Consider the following 17,511-nt stretch of genomic DNA (forward strand, 5'->3'; position numbering starts at 1 on the left):
TGAGGAGATGGTCAAAGACCTCTGTTTACATCGAAAACCTTTTCTCTTTTTCATCAGCACTAGGCCAAGGCAAACCAACTGCAAGAATTTATATTAAAATCTATATTATTTGAAGCCACCAAAGTAGCTACTCACCAATAGCAGGTTACAAGAGGACAATAAATCTGTTGTTGTTATCTTCTGAGATGTGTCTGAAGTCTGTGGACTTTTGCTTCATATTTAATAGCGCTCCATTATGATCGCTGTTGATGAGGAGCTTTAATATGATCGCTATTTGCTAATGCACGCCGTACCTGAGAGTTTGATTGACAAGCGATCTAACCAATCAGAACGCCGCATCCGCCATTTTGTCCGACAAAGCAGCCAGTAGTTAAAAGATTAACCTCGGTGGAGTTAAACTTGAAAAATGGTGTGTATTGACGTCTTTCCGCGTTTGAAACAACATTCATTCTCATGTTCATGGACTAATAGGAAGAGATGATCGGTTTTTACGAGCGGTTGAGCTGAGGATCTACAGCAATCTGTCACGACCATGGTCACTACACATTAAAGAGCAACAAAACGGTTTTTATTGTTTGAATTTCTTTAATAACTACACGGTTTGAAAGCTGGGACTTTGTTTAATATCATAAGTAACCTGCTCTGTCTTGTCTGTCGATGTGTGGTCAGTATCCTCTTTGTTCCGCGATGTATTTTTCACTGCGTGTGGAGTGACAGCGCCACGGCTTGTCGGACAAAGCAACAGTAACTAAGGGGGGCGGGGCTCGGCGAAAGGCTAATTGACTCCTCCCCCCTCAAGACCATTGTTTATTCATATAAGCACATTAAATCATTCATTATTGCTGGCGTTTGCAAATTTCTGACAGGGCTATAACCCCATCAAGCCCCGCCCTCGCGCTGCCACTGACTGTAATGTATACAGTGGCCCCAAAAAATATTTGGAGACTTAAGCCACAAATAAAAATGTGACAAAATATCTAAACAAGTGCCAATTATTTTAAAGATATATAGCACAAGCACACATATATTATTTTCCAGTTCCTAAAAGAATAAAGGCACAATATGTAAGATTTTTGGATTAAAATATCCAAAAACCACTAGAACAATGTTATATATTTTGAAATAAGCCATTTTAATCAGGACACAGACCATGTCCGTGTGTCGCCTATCAATGACATCATACCCGCGTTACCTTCGATTTCCGGTTTTATTTTGTAGAAACCATGGAAACACCAAAGACGCTTTAATATATTATGTGTTTTATTAGACAGATGAGCAACTGTTTGGATACATTCACTGACAGAGAAAACTAATCATGTTATATAGCTCAACACAGTAAGTCTTATTGTTTAAATCTCGTTTTCTTGATTTACCTCGAGTACCATGTTTTACCATGCCTAATATCGATCTAGCTTACTGCAGTGTGCAACAAGTGTCTCATAGCAGTCGCCGAGCGAACGCAGAGTAGCATTATAACAACTTTCAACACACAAATGTGTCTAATATGATAAACAGCGCTGCTTTACCCCACATACGCTTGACCAGAAGAAGCTAGGGTGACCGCCATCAAACAAACCAAATGTGGGACGATTACTAAGTTTGTGTGGGACAAGTTACCAACAATAAAACACAACCTGAAGCTGTTATATAATGTCTATCTAACTTAATAAAAACATTTGTATTATGTCTTTCAGCTGATAAAAATACTTTGTTCTTTAGTCACTTCCACAAAACACCATTACATCACAATGTAACATAACATGTCTTTATTTTACATGTCATTTAAATTAAACATCACTGACCCTAAAGGCAGCAGGCATCATGCAGATAACTATTTTTGAATTAGGTGACCAGATTTCTGAAATGGAAACTGGGGACATTTCCTATTTGAGTGGTCAAAATATCACCAAAATCTCATTTGTTATTATCTATTTAAAAAAACAGGGACAATACATTTTTGAATGTTTTTGTTTTTAATTGTTGTGGGTTCCTTATAGGCTATTATTACATTGATATTTATGATTTAGTTTTATTATTAGGATTTTTGCTCTGGTTTTACAATTCACCAAAAAAAAAAACTTTTACATGATAACATTAGTGTGACTTTACAAAAGCGCATTACATTACAAAAATAAAACATAAATAGGCCTTAAGAAGATAAATATTTAACAGCATTTAACAAATAATTTTTTAACATTATTGAATTTAATATTTTAATCTTCACAAGCTGTTTTGTATACAGAAATTACAACTGTTTTAACTTTTAACTATTATTTTGCATTTTAGACTCATTTTAAGCACAAAGTACGTGAATTATTTTATTTTATTTTTAATTTCTGAGAGTGTACCTTCACCACAACGTGTGTATTACCGTGACTGCGGAACTTTTGTGGACGTTTAAAATTGTGCAAAACAATCTCGCACCCTGCTGAGGCCATGTTATAAAACATACAAACAGTATGAATAGTTAGTATGTTACTACCTTGAAAGTGATAACGATGTTTATTTTGATATTTGAAGATAATGGCACTTACAGTTGTGGCCAGAATTATTAGCCCCCTTCATAACTATGATCAAAGATGACTCTAAAAATAAATCTGCATTGTTTATCCTTTTGATCTTTAATTTATAAAATTAGCAAAAATATATCCTTTCATTGAAGGAAAAGAATTGAAAGTGGGGGGGAAATAACATTATGAAATAAATGTTTTTCTCCAAAACATGTTGCCCACAATTATTAGCACCCTTTTATTCAATACTTTTTGCAACCTCCTTTTGCCAAGAGAACAGCTCTGAGTCTTCTTCTATAACGCCTGATGAGTTTGGAGAACACCCGGGAAGAGATCAGAGACCATTCCTCCATACAGAATCTCTCCAGATCCTTCAGATTCCCAGCTCCATGTTGGTGCTTCTTCTCTTCAGTTCACTCCACTCATTTTCTTTAGGGTTCAGGTCAGGGGACTGGTATGGCCATGTCAGAAGCTTCATTTTGTGCTCAGTGACACATTTTTGTGCTGGTTTTGATGTTTGTTTTGGATCATTGTCCCGACGGATGATCCAACCACAGCCCATTATAAGATTTCTAGCAGAAGCGGTCAGATTTTGATTTTTTATCTGTTGGTATTTGATAGAATCCATGATACGATATATCTGAACAAGTTGTCCAGGAACTCCAGCAGAAAAATAGACCCACAACATTAAAGATCCAGCAATATTTTTAACCGTGGGCATGGGGCACTTTTTATCCATGTGTGCACCAAACCCATCTGGTGGGTTTGCTGCCAAGAAGCTCTTGTTTTAGTTTCATCTGACCATAGAAGCTCGTCCCGTTTGAAGTTCCAGTCAGTCTGACAACTGAATATGCTGGAGATTGTTTCTGGATGAAAGCAGAGGATTTTTCTTGAAACCTTCCCGAACATCTTGTGGGGAGGTGGGTGCTTTTGATAATTTTTGTTAGGCTTTCTGAGATTCAAGACTCAACTAATCTCTGCAATTCTCCAGCTGTGATCCTTGGAGAGTCTTTGGCCACTTAAACATTCCTCCTCACTGCGCATTAGGATGATTTAGACATACGTCCTCTTTCAGTCAGATTTGTAACATCTTTAGTTGATTGGAACTTCTCAATTATTGCCCTGATAGTGGAAATGGGGATTTTCAATGCTTTAGCTATTTTCTTACAGCCACTTTCTATTTTGTGAAGCTCAACAATCTTTTGCTACACATCAGAACTATATTCTTAGTTTTTTCTCATTGTGATGAATGATTAAGGGAATTTGGCCTTTGTGTTTCCTCATGTTTATACTCCTGTGGAACAGGAAGTCATGCCTGGACAATTTCATGTTCATGATCACCCCGGTGAGCTAAAAAAATCTAAATATGAATGGGAATATACTTAAGAGATATTTTACTCATAAAAAATTCTAGGGGTGCTAATAATTGTGGGCAACGTGTTTTGGAGAAAAACATTTATTTCTTAATGTTATTTGCCCCCCACTTTCAATTCTTTTCCTTCAATGAAAGGTTAGATTTTTGCTAATTTTATGAATTAAAGATCAAAAGGATAAACAATGCAGATTTATTTTTAGAGTCATCTTTGATCATATTTATGAAGGGGGCTAATAATTCTGGCCACAACTGTATTTGATCAGGTCCAGATCCAGATTACATGCCCTCATGAAGTAGCGGCGCGCGCGCGACCAAGTGTAGCTGCACAGCCCCCTCTGTTGGAGAACATGAACACTACACAATTTCTCCAGCAGGCTGCTCTATGCTCGTCGGTCTTTTTGCAATGTATATGCGGGTTGTTTTGAACGAGCTGTAAAACGGGGACATTTCCGTCGACAGCTCCAGTCGGGAACAGAACACCAAAAACCGGTCTGGTCACCCTATTTTTGAAACAGTTCTGACCAAGTCCAACTCGTCTCCACATTTGGATTGACAGCCGTCACAACCTACTAGTGACCGTGTTTACTCCTTTCTTTTCAACCATTGGATAGGATTTTAAAAACGGCTGTTGTATTTGTGTAAGGCGGAATGTTACTTCTGTCGAAGCGCTGTTAAATATAGGTGAAAAACTACGCAGTAAAAATAATAAATTGAATGCTTTCTTAAAAAGACAAAAGAACGCATGCATGTTTTCTTAATATTATAATTAAAAACCAACAGACTGATGAAAATGCGGGACATTTTCTCAATATGCGACGTGCGGGACAAGGAGTCAAAATGCTGTGCGGTACAACGCAAAGCGGGACAGGTGGTCACCCTAGAAGAAGCGGAAGCGCTCGTCTGCAACATAGTAAAAGCTCTGGTGCTCTCGAGATGTGTGTCGCACTCGTCTCTCATTAGCAATCACTCCAGCGTTTCGTTCCGCTCCTACAGCTCTCAGCCCTGCTCTGCTTCATACTACAGTAACGTTAATAATCTCATCCATGAATATGATTTCTGCCTGAGTCCCGTCCCGATTCTTTTCCACCGGCTGTAGACGTGAAGACAACACCTCCCATGATTCCGCGAAATCAAGGCGTCATCAAGCTATGCCTTTGTTTTGAATAAGCGACCTCTAGAGGCGAAAATTACATATTGTGCCTTTAACTGTCAACTTCATTAACATTTTAACCTGTATTTACTGAGTGCTAATTTTGGACCTAGTGTGTAGCATTGTCAGTGTGTGTGTGTGTGTGTCTAGTCCTGCTAAACCGACAAAAAATCCCCACAACGATAGCAATACCAGAAATCTTTGACCTTGTGGGCACATTTTTTGGTCCCTATGAGGAAAACAGCTTATAAATCATATAAATTTATGTTTTTTGAAAATGTAAAAATGCACAATGTTTTCTGTTAATGGTAGGTTTAGAGCTATGGCACAGTTTGTACCGTATAAAAAACCCTTTATGTCTATGGACTGTCCCCATAAAACATGGAAACCCATTGTGTGTGTGTGTGTGTGTGTGTGTTCTGACCTTCTGGTCTGTACTGGGCGATGATGGTTACAGTCTGTCCAGCATTTTTCAAGGCAGCTGCTGCTTGTTCATGTGTAGCTACCCGGAGATCCACGCCATTCACCTGAGAAACACATCATTTCATTATAATTACACATCTCACATCACTACAGCCTTAACACATTACTGTAACATTACTGCTAATCTACATTTCAACAAGACAACAGCAGAAGTGCACACTACTGTTGAAACGTTTTTAAATGTTTTTGAAAGAAGTCCCTTATTCTCAGCAAGGCTGCATTTTTTTTTAAATCAAAAATATTGTAAAAACTGCAATTTGTGAAACATTATTACCATTTAAAATAACTGTTTTGAATTTGAATATATTTTAAAATGTCATTTATTTCTGTGGTGACAAAGCTGAATTTTCAGCTGCCATTACTCCAGTCACTTAAATGGCATATTAATATTATGCCACATATCAGCATACTAAGCAATTTAATAAAAATGTACAATATGGATTTTTCTTGGATATTTTTCCTTCATTTTTTGTAGCAAAGAGCACTTGTGTCTTACACTATGCACTTCATCTTTGACTGGCAGGTGTATATCTATAATAAATGGGCTAAGATGCTCGTCAGGACTAATTGAATGCAGTCTCCATTAAAAGAATGTACTTATAGTTAATCATACATACTACAGTTAACGCTAGCCATGACGGTAGATCAATATGTTTATATTGATTACCATCATTGCAAGCTTTGACTGAAGTTGTCAGGCACATCACTTTATATTCTGTTCTGTAATTCTAGATTCAAGACATGAGATTTGACTGCAGCTGCTGTTGGAATCCCCAAAATGCATAAGCATGGTGTGAAAATCATTTCAAATAGAGATTATGTTGTTGATACATGAGTATGTGTGTATGTGTTTGCATGTTCTCACACTTAAGATCTGATCTCCCTTGCGCAGTTCTCCGCTCAGGTCTGCAGGGCCTCCTGCCAGGATGAAAGAGATGAATATTCCCTCACCATCCTCCCCTCCAACAATATTAAACCCCAAACCCGTCGATCCTCTATGGATCACAACACGTCTCGGGTCCCTAAGACACAGAACACAGAGAAAGGAAACAACAGAAGATTTATTACAAAGGAATTCCAGGATAACAGTAATAATCGTTGCCAGTAAAAATACACTTTACTTCACATATGATTTATCCTGAAACAGACGCACAGTTCTGTCAGCCAGATATGATATAAACTTATTCTGAACTGCTTGAAACTAGTCGTCAGTAATTCAAGTCTTAGTCTCTGCATGAACCTACGTAGGTTTGCAACAAATGTGCATAATGCTCGCCTAATGTCGTCATTGACTGTCAGTGAGCAATGTCTACTTTGCCCCTTAAACGCTGTAGCTGAGACTAGAAGAGTTTGGTTTGTGTTGTCGACATGTTGAGAAGACGCTGTTTTCTGTGTTGCCAAAGCAAATCCACTTCGATGCACTTCCAAAGGATTGATACGGTAAAACGGGCGCCATCATTACTGTTCATATCACTGTGTATCAAGTGTAAGGAAGATCTGGAGCTGAAATTCAGATATAGTAATGGCTGTATGGTTTCCGTCACACCCTGTAAACAGTGGACCAATCACAACAGACTTGGCCAATCAGAACAGAGCAGGTTCTCAGAAAGGCGGGTTTTACAGAGACCGAATCCTTGATTGGGCCAATTCAGACACAGCAACACCATGTCCGAACTAGATGCGATGCGATAAGATTCCAGGGACAAACAATTTGTCTTTTCACACCAGACGTGAAGCGACTTTGAGATGTGATAAAGTCAATCAAAAATCACAGCCAATCAGAAGAGCGTGTGGGCGTGCTCTCTCGGCAAGCTCCAGGCACTCGCAACGAAATGGATAAGTACATAATCAAATTCATAAATATCACACCATTTTAACATTTATAAAAAATACATCCTGAATTACTGAAACAATTTTTGTCATAGAATACGCTTGTCTGTTCACAATGAGTTGACAGTTCGAATTTTCTTGTTTCCTTTCATTTATTTTGAAGATCTGAGATGAACTGTCTATTGTTGCTTTCAGTACGGCTATAAAAGACACACACAATGATATTCAAACTCACATTAGACGCTTTTAACATTAAATAAAGCACATAAACATTACCTGAGACTATCATTGCCATACTTTGTGATGTTGTTCCAGCCTATAATATAAAATATTAGCCTATAAAGATAAAATCTAAAATCTATATGATTCTGGTTTCAATTACTAACGTTTTTGGTATAATGACAAAATTTCAAATCGGATTACTGTATTATGAAATCTATCATTAGAAAAATGACTCATTTTGTGGTATAAGATTTTGGTCATATCACCCAGCTATAATTATCAGGGAGCTGCTAGAAAGTCATTCCATGATTCTTTAGTCCAGCAGACTGTAGCAGAAAATTAGAAACCGTGTCTAAAATAGAATCATCGTGTGTCGCTGTCACGGCTGGTTAGGACAAAAACTCTGATTAACATGGATAAGAGACCTTTTATTGCATCGCGTCACGTCTAGCTAGGGCACAGTGTGAGAATAGAGGTGATGCTTCATTGTATATTATGAGAAAATTAAAGGGATTTTGACCTTGGATGCATGCAAACCTATCGTAGGAGACCTCCAAAGTAAAATTAGCAACCTTTAAAATAGTTTAATAGGGGCACTTTAATGTCTATGGCTGGGTGATATGACAGTATATGTTGAAAATATAAATGATTAACAAGTTGAGATTTAGCTCTATTTAATATATTATTTTGAGAAAAATTATGCAGATACATCTGTGCCACTTTGACATTTGGGTAAGACTGACTGAAAATATTCACTACTGAGAGCAATGAAGAAAACAAAACTGAATATGGAATATGGAATGGTAACCAGTTGGTGAAAAGGTGAGTTTAAAAGTTGTTGAATTTAGTTTGCAGATATTTTGTGGTTTTGAGAAATATAAAACCTATATGGTTTTGGTTTCAATTACTTACGTTTTGGTATAATGTCAAAATTTCAGATCGGATTACTTTATTATGAAATGTTTTATTAGAAAAATTACTCATCTTGTGGCATAAGATTTTGGTCATATCACCCAGTTATAATTACTTTTATCAGGGAGCTGCTAGAAAGTTATTCCATGATTCTTTAGTCCTTTAGTCTGGCAGTGAAAAAGTCTCAGGCGAGAGTGTCAAGGAATTAAATTAGATACAATATACTTTTTCTGCTCAAATTATGAAGAAAAGCTGTGGAATTCTGCAGAATGGATTTAAATAAGGTATAATACGTCAGACAGAGCTCTTATTGTTAGTTTAAGGCTTTATCAAATTGACTAAAATATTGGTTCGGTATAAAATTTTGTGAGTGACAGGAGCTCCATCTGTGGCTGCACATGAGCAGACCGACTGCTGACCACACAATTAAAATGATATGAATTGTGAGCATACTGGAAATGCAGTGCTTCGGTAACACACTAGAAAAATAATTTTCTGAACACATTATTTAGGAATGTTACTGAAACCCATAAATCATTTATTTAGGCATCTGTTGTCCGTTTTCTATGTAAAAGTCAGGCCTAGCTGTAAATAAAAATAAATAAATAAATGCTGGGGGAATATGTAGTCAGATTCAAATATATTCAGGCAGCACTGGATCTCATTTGAAGGATTTACTTTTGATCGTGAAGGGCCTTGTGCTTCAGGATGAATATGTTAAGTGAATAATACAATGAACCCTTTGGGATTAAAGCTATCCATCCATGTCACTCACTGGTCACCAACTACTAGTTTAACAATGTAGCATCCAGCTTAACCTTTACATTTTTAAACTACATAGATTCAAAAGACACGCAAGAAGTCCTCAATACAATTTGGCAATACAATTTCTGCTGCTGTTTGCATCATAGCTGGAAACTGAGTTGATTTTTAATCTCTGCTGCCAGTTATTTTATTTATTTACCCACCCAAGGTGATGATAAAACTCCATTCTAAATCCTTCCAATATACTGTAATGTGTAAGAACTGCTGAATCATTAGCTTGCAGTTTGCCAGACAGCATTACCTGGGTAAGTCGTCATCTCCCAACAAGCCATGCAGCACAGGAGAAAAGCGGCTCGGTGAGGTGGGAGTGAGGGCTTGTGGGTAATCCGAGGCCAGGAAGTTTGGATGTCCAAGGTCCGTGTCCAGATGCGGAGAGTACGCTGAAGGGTGAACACACACAAAAATCACCAAGGAGTGAGTTAAAGCTGGATTTACTAATGTTTGCCATTGAATCTTGCTTGAGAATAAATGAGATACCCTCAAGCACAAAGGTTTATTTTGCTGTGTTTGCAGTGTTATATCTGTGAAATGATCAGCATTTCTGTGTGCTGTGTACTCACTGCTTGTGAGGTCTGGTGGGTTGTAGTTGTTGGTAAGGTACAGGTTATTTGGCTTTGCCACTCTGAGGTAGACGACCTCTGCTGTGTTCTTCAGCGCCCCCACCGCGTCCTCATGCATCACGTCCTCCAAACACACATTATTCACCTGTAGTTGACATTTGATGCAGAGACTGACGTTATTGTGAAAAAGAAGTGTACTGAATGTGCACTTGTAGTCCACTTCAAATCTTAGAAGTATATTTAAAAAAAAAAACCTTACAGATAATATAGTATTAATTCAATAAAAGGCACTGATCTATGTAATTTATGTACTGGACTGCTCATTGTGATCTAAAATGCCGTCAGACGGTGAAGCCACCGGTTCGAGTGGCCATCTTACTATTCCCTACCAACAGAGGGCATCATTGACTTACAGCCACACATTGACCTAAAATCACCCAATTTGCAGCGTATCAGACGCACATTAATAGTTTTCAATATACACCGATCAGGCATAACATCATGAGCACTGACAGGTGAAGTGAATAACACTGATTATCTCTTCATTACGGTACCTGGGTGGATATATTAAGCAGCAAGTGAACATTTTGTCCTCAAAGTTGATGTGTTAGAAGCAGGAAAAATGTGCAAGCGTAAGGATTTGAGCGAGTTTGACAAGGACCAAACTGTGATGGCTAGACGACTGGGTCTGAGCATCTCCAAAACTGCAGCTCTTGTGGGTGTTCCCGGTCTGCAGTGGTCAGTATCTATCAAAAGTGCTCCAAGGAAGGAACAGTGGTGAACCGGCGACAGGGTCATGGGCGGCCAAGGTGGGGAGCGAAGGCTGGTCCGTGTGGTCCGGTCCAACAGACGAGCTACTGTAGCTCAAATTGCTCAAGAAGTTAATGCTGGTTCTGATAGAAAGGTGTCAGAATACACAGTGCATCACAGTTTGTTGCGTATGGAGCTGCAGACCAGTCAGGGTGCCCATGCTGACCCCTGTCCACCGCCAAAAGAGCCAACAGTGGACACGTGAGCATCAGAACTGGACCACGGAGCAATGGAAGAAGGTGGCCTGGTCTGATGAATCACGTTTTCTTTTACATCACATGGATGGGTGGGTGCGTGTGCGTCGCCTACCTAAGCATTGTTGCAGGCCAACAATGGCTGTGGCCTCTTTCAGCAGGATAATGCTCCAGCCACAATGCAAAATTGGTTCAGGAATGGTTTTAGGAGCACAACAATGAGTTTAAGGTGTTGACTTGGCCTCCAAATTCCTCAGATCTCAATCCAATGGAGCATCTGTGGGATGTGCTGAAAAACAAGTCCGATCCATGGAGGCTCCACCTCACAACTTACAGGACTTAAAGGATCTGGTGCTAACATCTTGGTGTCAGATACCACAGCACACCTTCAGGGGTCTAGTGGAGTCCATGCCTCGACGGGTCAGGGCTGTTTTGGCAGCAAAAGCGGAACCAACACAATATTAGGAAGGTGGTCATAATGTTACGCCTGATCGGTGTATATGTATGTACGTTAATAGTTACTTTGAGCATTATCTGTAATGTTTATGATTTTTTCGGGCAGGATAAGATTTCTGCACGCATTTATGTAGGAAATATTAAGCATGAACATATATCTCTGGGATTATTAGCAGAAATTGATTCGAATATACATTAAATATTACAATACATACAATCCTCTATTACTAAATTGCACTATATTAAAAAGGTTTACCATGCATCATCTTGCTCGGAGCGACAGTATAAATCAGTGGTCGCCAACCCGTCGATCGCGATCGACTGGTCGATCTTTATCACTGTTCCAGTAGCTCGCGAAAATAACAGAAATATGAGTACAAAAATACATTACATTTCTCCAGTCTTTGTACTGTATTTTTGTATTTATTTTTATGTTATTTTCTGGAGCTGCTGGGACAGACAGATAAAGGTAAATAGCCCACATTATGTCTGAGTCTGTAAACGGCCGTTAACAAGAGGTCAGAGATGCTGAAGACGGACGCGAAGGAGCAGCTCACTGTTCACGATGCTCGAAATATAGGAAGAAAATATAAATATTGAATTGGGGGTGAAGGATTATGAATTCATCTCTAAAAGGAGATCAGTCTTCAGGAAGATTTCGATGGCAATGGCTTTTTATTTTCCACTTACCTCCGAATAAAGTAGCTAATTATTAGCGCATTTCAGCTTTGTTTACAGCGGTAACCAAGGAAACGCTGTATCACTGCTGCTCCATAAGTGCCACCTGCTGTCAGAGAGTGAATCTGCGTCTCATTCAGCCTGCTGTTTTTGTTTCATGCTTTTTTTGTGTGTGTAGCATTTATAATTTCACAAAGATAAAGTCAGACTGTCCTGTTTTTGCTTTAAATCTTGAAATTAAATCTAATTCAAATAAAAAACAACTGCTCATGCAACGTGCATAGCGTCTTTGTTTGGATTGTGATTAAAAAGCAGTGGTTCCCTCTAATTTGAAATGGCTATGTATTTTTGTTTATTATAATAATATTAATAATAAATATCTGCAACCAGTATCAGAATCGGCCAATTTGCTTGTAAAAATAAATAAATAAATCAGAATCTACATTGACCACGAAAAAAAATACTAAATACAATCTGGGCTGTCTTTTTCTATTAAGTAGATCTTGTCTTTCAAAAAGGTCGAGGTCAGGGATCTTGGGCTTAAAAAGGTTGGTGACCACTGGTATAAATGCTTGGAAATAAATCTTCATGTCTTTAAATCCATACGCAGTGAGCGTCATTTATCTGAATAAGTTGTGAAGCATGTATATTATTCCCTGATGGCTTTTTGTTGACCATCATCCTCTTCAGACTCTTGGAGATCTTGGAAACGTTAAATAGCCACAGGTCAGCTCAAATGCCTTACAAAGCATAAATCTGTATTCATAAATCATTGTAGGCTATTATTTGTAATAAAAATGCTGAGGTGTCTCGTCCGTCAGCTGATTTGATATTGCTACTGTAATGAAGATGAAAGAAACTTTTAATAAGCAGGGGAAATTCCCAACTTTTATCAAATAACCATTTAAGTGTTTGGGACGTTTGCATTGTAAGAATGTACAGAGATAAGAATGTTCATATATAAAAACGCCGACGCGTAATGTTTTCTTATTTACTGTAAATCAGATTTCCTATTAATTCAATAGAATGTGAGGGAATACTATGGAATACCAATATTGCAGCAGCGGCTTCACTTTTTATGATGTCAGGAGCAATCCAGTCATTTATATAGATCAGTGATAAACGGCCACTTAAGTGTACTTCAAGACTACACATTCATGACTGTTTCTTAATACACTGAAGTACACAAAAAGTGCATTTTTAAATAAAGTCAAATTAAATGTTTACTTTACAGTATAAATTATTATATTTTAATAACCCTTTTATCATGCTTTAAAGAAGTACACTTTTATTTTGATGTTTCAACTAACATACTAAAGCACATATAAAGTACTTGATTACAATTTTAACAGTACTGACTGCTTTTCCCCTGTGCTGCATAATTCAAACATGCACAACCTGCCTGTAGTTCCGCCTGTGACCAGCAGGTGACAGCATTGATGAGCCAGTGTGACACAACAGCACGGATATGTGATGTTTTTCAAATCTAATTCACCTATAACTCCTGTCTATCTTTACACATATTAGTCTATTAGTCCTCGTGAATTATGTATATGTGTCGTCTTACCGCCAGTATCTTATCACCAATCTGTAGTCGTCCGTCCTTATGAGCAGCTCCTCCCTCGATGATCTTTGTGACATAAATGCTGTTGTCGCCGGGGATGTGCTGGTTTCCGACACCACCCGCTATACTGAAGCCTAGCCCTGAGAGAGGAATACAAGATGCAAGATATTCCTTCATGAAGAAAACTTTCAAATCATTCTTTAAAAAGTACAGTTTGGACACTTTTTGACAGTTGGCAGAACAACTTAATAATGGGTGATAAATATTCTAAAATTCTTTGTATTGCTAGCACTTCTTGTGTTATTGCCTCCTTAAGATGAATCGCACTGTTGTGTTCCTCATTTGCAAGTTGCTTTGGATAAAAGTGTCTGCTAAATGAATAAATGTACATGATAAATAGACCCGTAAAATAGAGAAAACTTTTGCTATTTTGTGCATCGACCCCAGCGCAGTGTCCAAGATTACTGTTGTATTGGCAAGCCAAAGATACAGTGCCAAAATACTCAGATATGTTTTATTATTATAACACAAGTCCACACCTTTCGGCCCTTTGATGAGCTTGAGTTCGGTGACTTTCTCAGCGATGGGTTTCCTGCGTAATACATAGAGTCTGACGATTGCGCCCGCCTCCTTGAGGGCCTCCACTGCCTGACTGTGGGTCACCTCCCGAACATCAACGTCATTCACAAACAGAATACTATCGTTTACTCTGAGAGAGAGAGAGAGAGAGAGAAATGGGTAGAAGAAAGGAAAAAGAAGTTATTAAGGTAGTTTTCCCATCAGAATTCAGAACTGACACGTGTCAGAAGCTGCTAGTGCTCGGCCATAAATGAACCTTTGAATTGACAGCTGTCACAAAACTCCATTCATTTTCTCCATAGGGAAATTGAGTTTTAAAGAAATCTTACAAACCTTTAAAGACAGCCCTACTGTGAGTTCTGAGGGTTGTTAAAGGTGCTAAAGAGGATGTTTTGTTTTATACATTTTTGCAATATTACTTGAAACTGTCTTTACTAACTGATAAAAGACTATTTATTAGGTGCACTGAAAGGAATAATATTAATATACATCATCTGTGCACGAGGTAGGGCCTTAAAAACATCAGCCAATCGTTTACGCGATCATCGCGTAAACGATTGGCCCTCTGGCTTGTCAATCACTGCCGTGACGTTCCTTGTGCGAGACGTGCGCGGCTGCGTGCTCCAGTAACTTTCCACACTCCACAGGCGCCGCATGCAATGTTTTTGTCAGGAGACAGGAGTAACAACTGCAGATCATGAGTTACCTGCGGTGAGTCCGACATAATGAATCCACTAACACGACACAGCGAATGCCGGTGGAAAACACTCGTGTTCCAATACTCGTGCATGAGTTTTAGGAGGCGTTCCTTTGAAATGAGCTGTGAAGGAGGGGGGTTGTTCTTACGCATGCGCTCATTTCAAAAACTCAGTAACAGTCTTTGGTTTCTCAGTCGACGAAAAGATCCTCTTTAGCACCTTTAATCGATGATATAAGCTTTTATTGAAGCCATCCGTTCGCATCATTTCAACTTATTTTTAAAATAATCATGTTTAACAGCACAATTATGCTATATAATTATATTAACTATATTGTTTTTATAGATATAATCAACTTAAAAATATCAAATGTATAATTGTATATTTCTCCATCATTTTTAATTTGATTCACAGCGCTTCTTGTAGTTCTTTCTATCACTAAAGCCGTTAAGTACACAGTCTTGTACCTTTTTGTCAGATTTTCAGATACTTTTTTGCTTCAAATTAAAGTTTGTAATGTTGTGAATCACCTTGTAGCTGGTTAGTTTGGTTTATGGATTATAACGCTTTTAACAAAGGCATTTTTTAAAAATAGTTCTGGAACAACACTGCTAAACTGGGTGGGCACCAAGGTTATTATAGTTTTGCTTTTTTAAATTAGTTTTTATTTTAATATCATTTTCAATTTTGCTTTAAATTTAAGTTTAGTTTTAGTTAGTTTCATGAATGGTTTTGTTAGTTTTAGTTTAGTTTTTATTTTGCAAACACATTTCTATTTAGTTTTTATTTTATTTAGCGTTAGTTATAGTTTTAGTAATTATAGTTTAGCAGCCAACAGAACACTTCCAGTGTCAACCAAAGAAAGCAAAGCAAGACATTTATTTTCAGCAAAATGTAATGTTTGCATCGTTTACAGTTACAGTTTACAGTCTTGATAAAAATAAGGGTTTGAGATGTAAAAAAGAACCAAACAAATGCACCTTAAATTTACATAATACGTGATGAACATGCATATGAACAAACATACATATTAAAGATTAAATCTTTTTGAGTTTGTGTGTATGTGTTGAATATTAATTTAGCAAAAACAGACTAATACAATCTTACAGGTTTCAAATGTGCATGAGAACTACTAGCACCCCAGTTAACTGATGTTGCTATAAAGCGCCATCTACAGGTAAATGTATTATACGGCCTGTTTGGTTTTAAACTAAACCACATCAGATTTTCCGCCACGGGATGAGAGCTTATTAATTACGAAAACGAATACTTATTTTTGATAATTATTATTTTATTTCAGTTAGTTTTTCAATAACTGTTGCTAGTTTCGTTTAGTTTTAGTTTTTCATTTATTATGAATTTTACATTTTATTTCAGTTAACGGAAATGTTTTTTAAATGATAGTTTTAGTTTCGAAAATAACCTTAGTGGGCACTAATGTACTTGATTAGAATATTATAAAATTAAATATTACATTTTTACATAGTTTAGACTTGATCAGGCTGGCATACAGGACAACTTCCTGGATTTTATGTGCAAATTATATTGTTTAAATTTGACTCACAGAAGACACACCTGGCAAATATTCACTGTGTTTACACAGACTTACTAATGCTGCACACTGAGACAGTAGAAATGTATTTACACATATATCACTTGGCCTGAAATTTGGCGATTTTGAGATTATCGACATCAGGCAATAACCATGCCCGTTGGCTGACTGTCAGAAGCGTTTACTCTCTTTTGTTTCAGCTCCAGAATCACATGACTTGTCGATGTATAATAAACAAGTTCTGTTTTCATTTTCTTCCTGCATGCTGCTTTCTCTCTACATCAAAAACAATGTTATTAGATGGTTTATCAGTTTCAGAATACTTTCTCTTCCTGCTGAAAACTGAAAAAAAAAAAAAAAATTCAGAGGCTGAAAATCAGAGGCTGTTTAAATGTACTTTGATATGTCTTTTAGTTTGAAGTGTTGTGTTCTCAAGTCTTGTCGAGTTTACACTGCAGGTCTTGATGCCCAATTCCGATGAGTTGACATATCTGATATCTGCATTTACACTTGGCAAAACAACCCAAGGTAGACATACAAAATGGTAAAAACGGTGCAATTTGCAATGGACGCAGGCAAAATGATAATACAAGCTTTTGCTTTCTGCACCATCTTTAAAGGTCAGCAAAACATTGGGTTGAGCCTTTGTCCTCCATTGCTCCATTTAAAAGAGTCATGTGATCATGGTTGGTGTCCGTGTCCACCTGAGTCAACATCATTTGCCACCGTTGTTTTTTCAGTGACATACAACTCACATTGACGGGAATATCCAATATGTCCTTTTTTCTTGCTTATACACTCAAGGGTTATGTCCGGAATCAGAATTGGAAAATCAGAATTGGGTCATTTAAACCATGTAATGTAAATGAAGACGTTGTCTGTATATTTATGTGTTGTGTTTTCCATTGTTCTGGCATTGAGTTAGTGATGGGGGAACCATGACTTTCTATATGAATGAACCAACTGCAAAATTATTCACTGCACAAAACAATTTACAAACCAATTGAAAAAACACTTACTGGACTGAAAAAACTTAGGTTTGCTTCAATTATTCATGCATCATTTTTTAGAAAATTCATGTTAAAATGTGAGTATCAAATAGAGGTCGATCGA

General features: G+C 37.6%; 1 protein-coding gene across 6 annotated transcripts in view; it reads right to left on the reverse strand.

Annotated features, from left to right (window-relative positions):
- LOC125267810 (disks large homolog 4) overlaps positions 1 to 17,511 on the reverse strand; it is a 200,152-nt gene that overhangs the window by 14,567 nt on the left and 168,074 nt on the right. For 4 of the 6 annotated variants that reach the window (XM_048189782.1, XM_048189784.1, XM_048189780.1 and 1 more), the window contains 6 exons: positions 14,109 to 14,278; positions 13,573 to 13,709; positions 9,829 to 10,012; positions 9,549 to 9,687; positions 6,384 to 6,540; positions 5,460 to 5,562 (listed from right to left, as the gene is read on the reverse strand). In XM_048189782.1, coding sequence (XP_048045739.1) covers positions 5,460 to 5,562; positions 6,384 to 6,540; positions 9,549 to 9,687; positions 9,829 to 10,012; positions 13,573 to 13,709; positions 14,109 to 14,278 — 890 coding nt within the window. Of the gene's footprint in view, positions 1 to 135; positions 287 to 5,459; positions 5,563 to 6,383; positions 6,541 to 9,548; positions 9,688 to 9,828; positions 10,013 to 13,572; positions 13,710 to 14,108; positions 14,279 to 17,511 lie in introns of those variants that run through there. The other 2 variants (XM_048189781.1, XM_048189786.1) reach the window with 2 other exon arrangements.

This window comes from Megalobrama amblycephala, linkage group LG4 (genome assembly GCF_018812025.1).
Source record: "Megalobrama amblycephala isolate DHTTF-2021 linkage group LG4, ASM1881202v1, whole genome shotgun sequence".
Lineage (NCBI taxonomy): Eukaryota > Metazoa > Chordata > Actinopteri > Cypriniformes > Xenocyprididae > Megalobrama > Megalobrama amblycephala.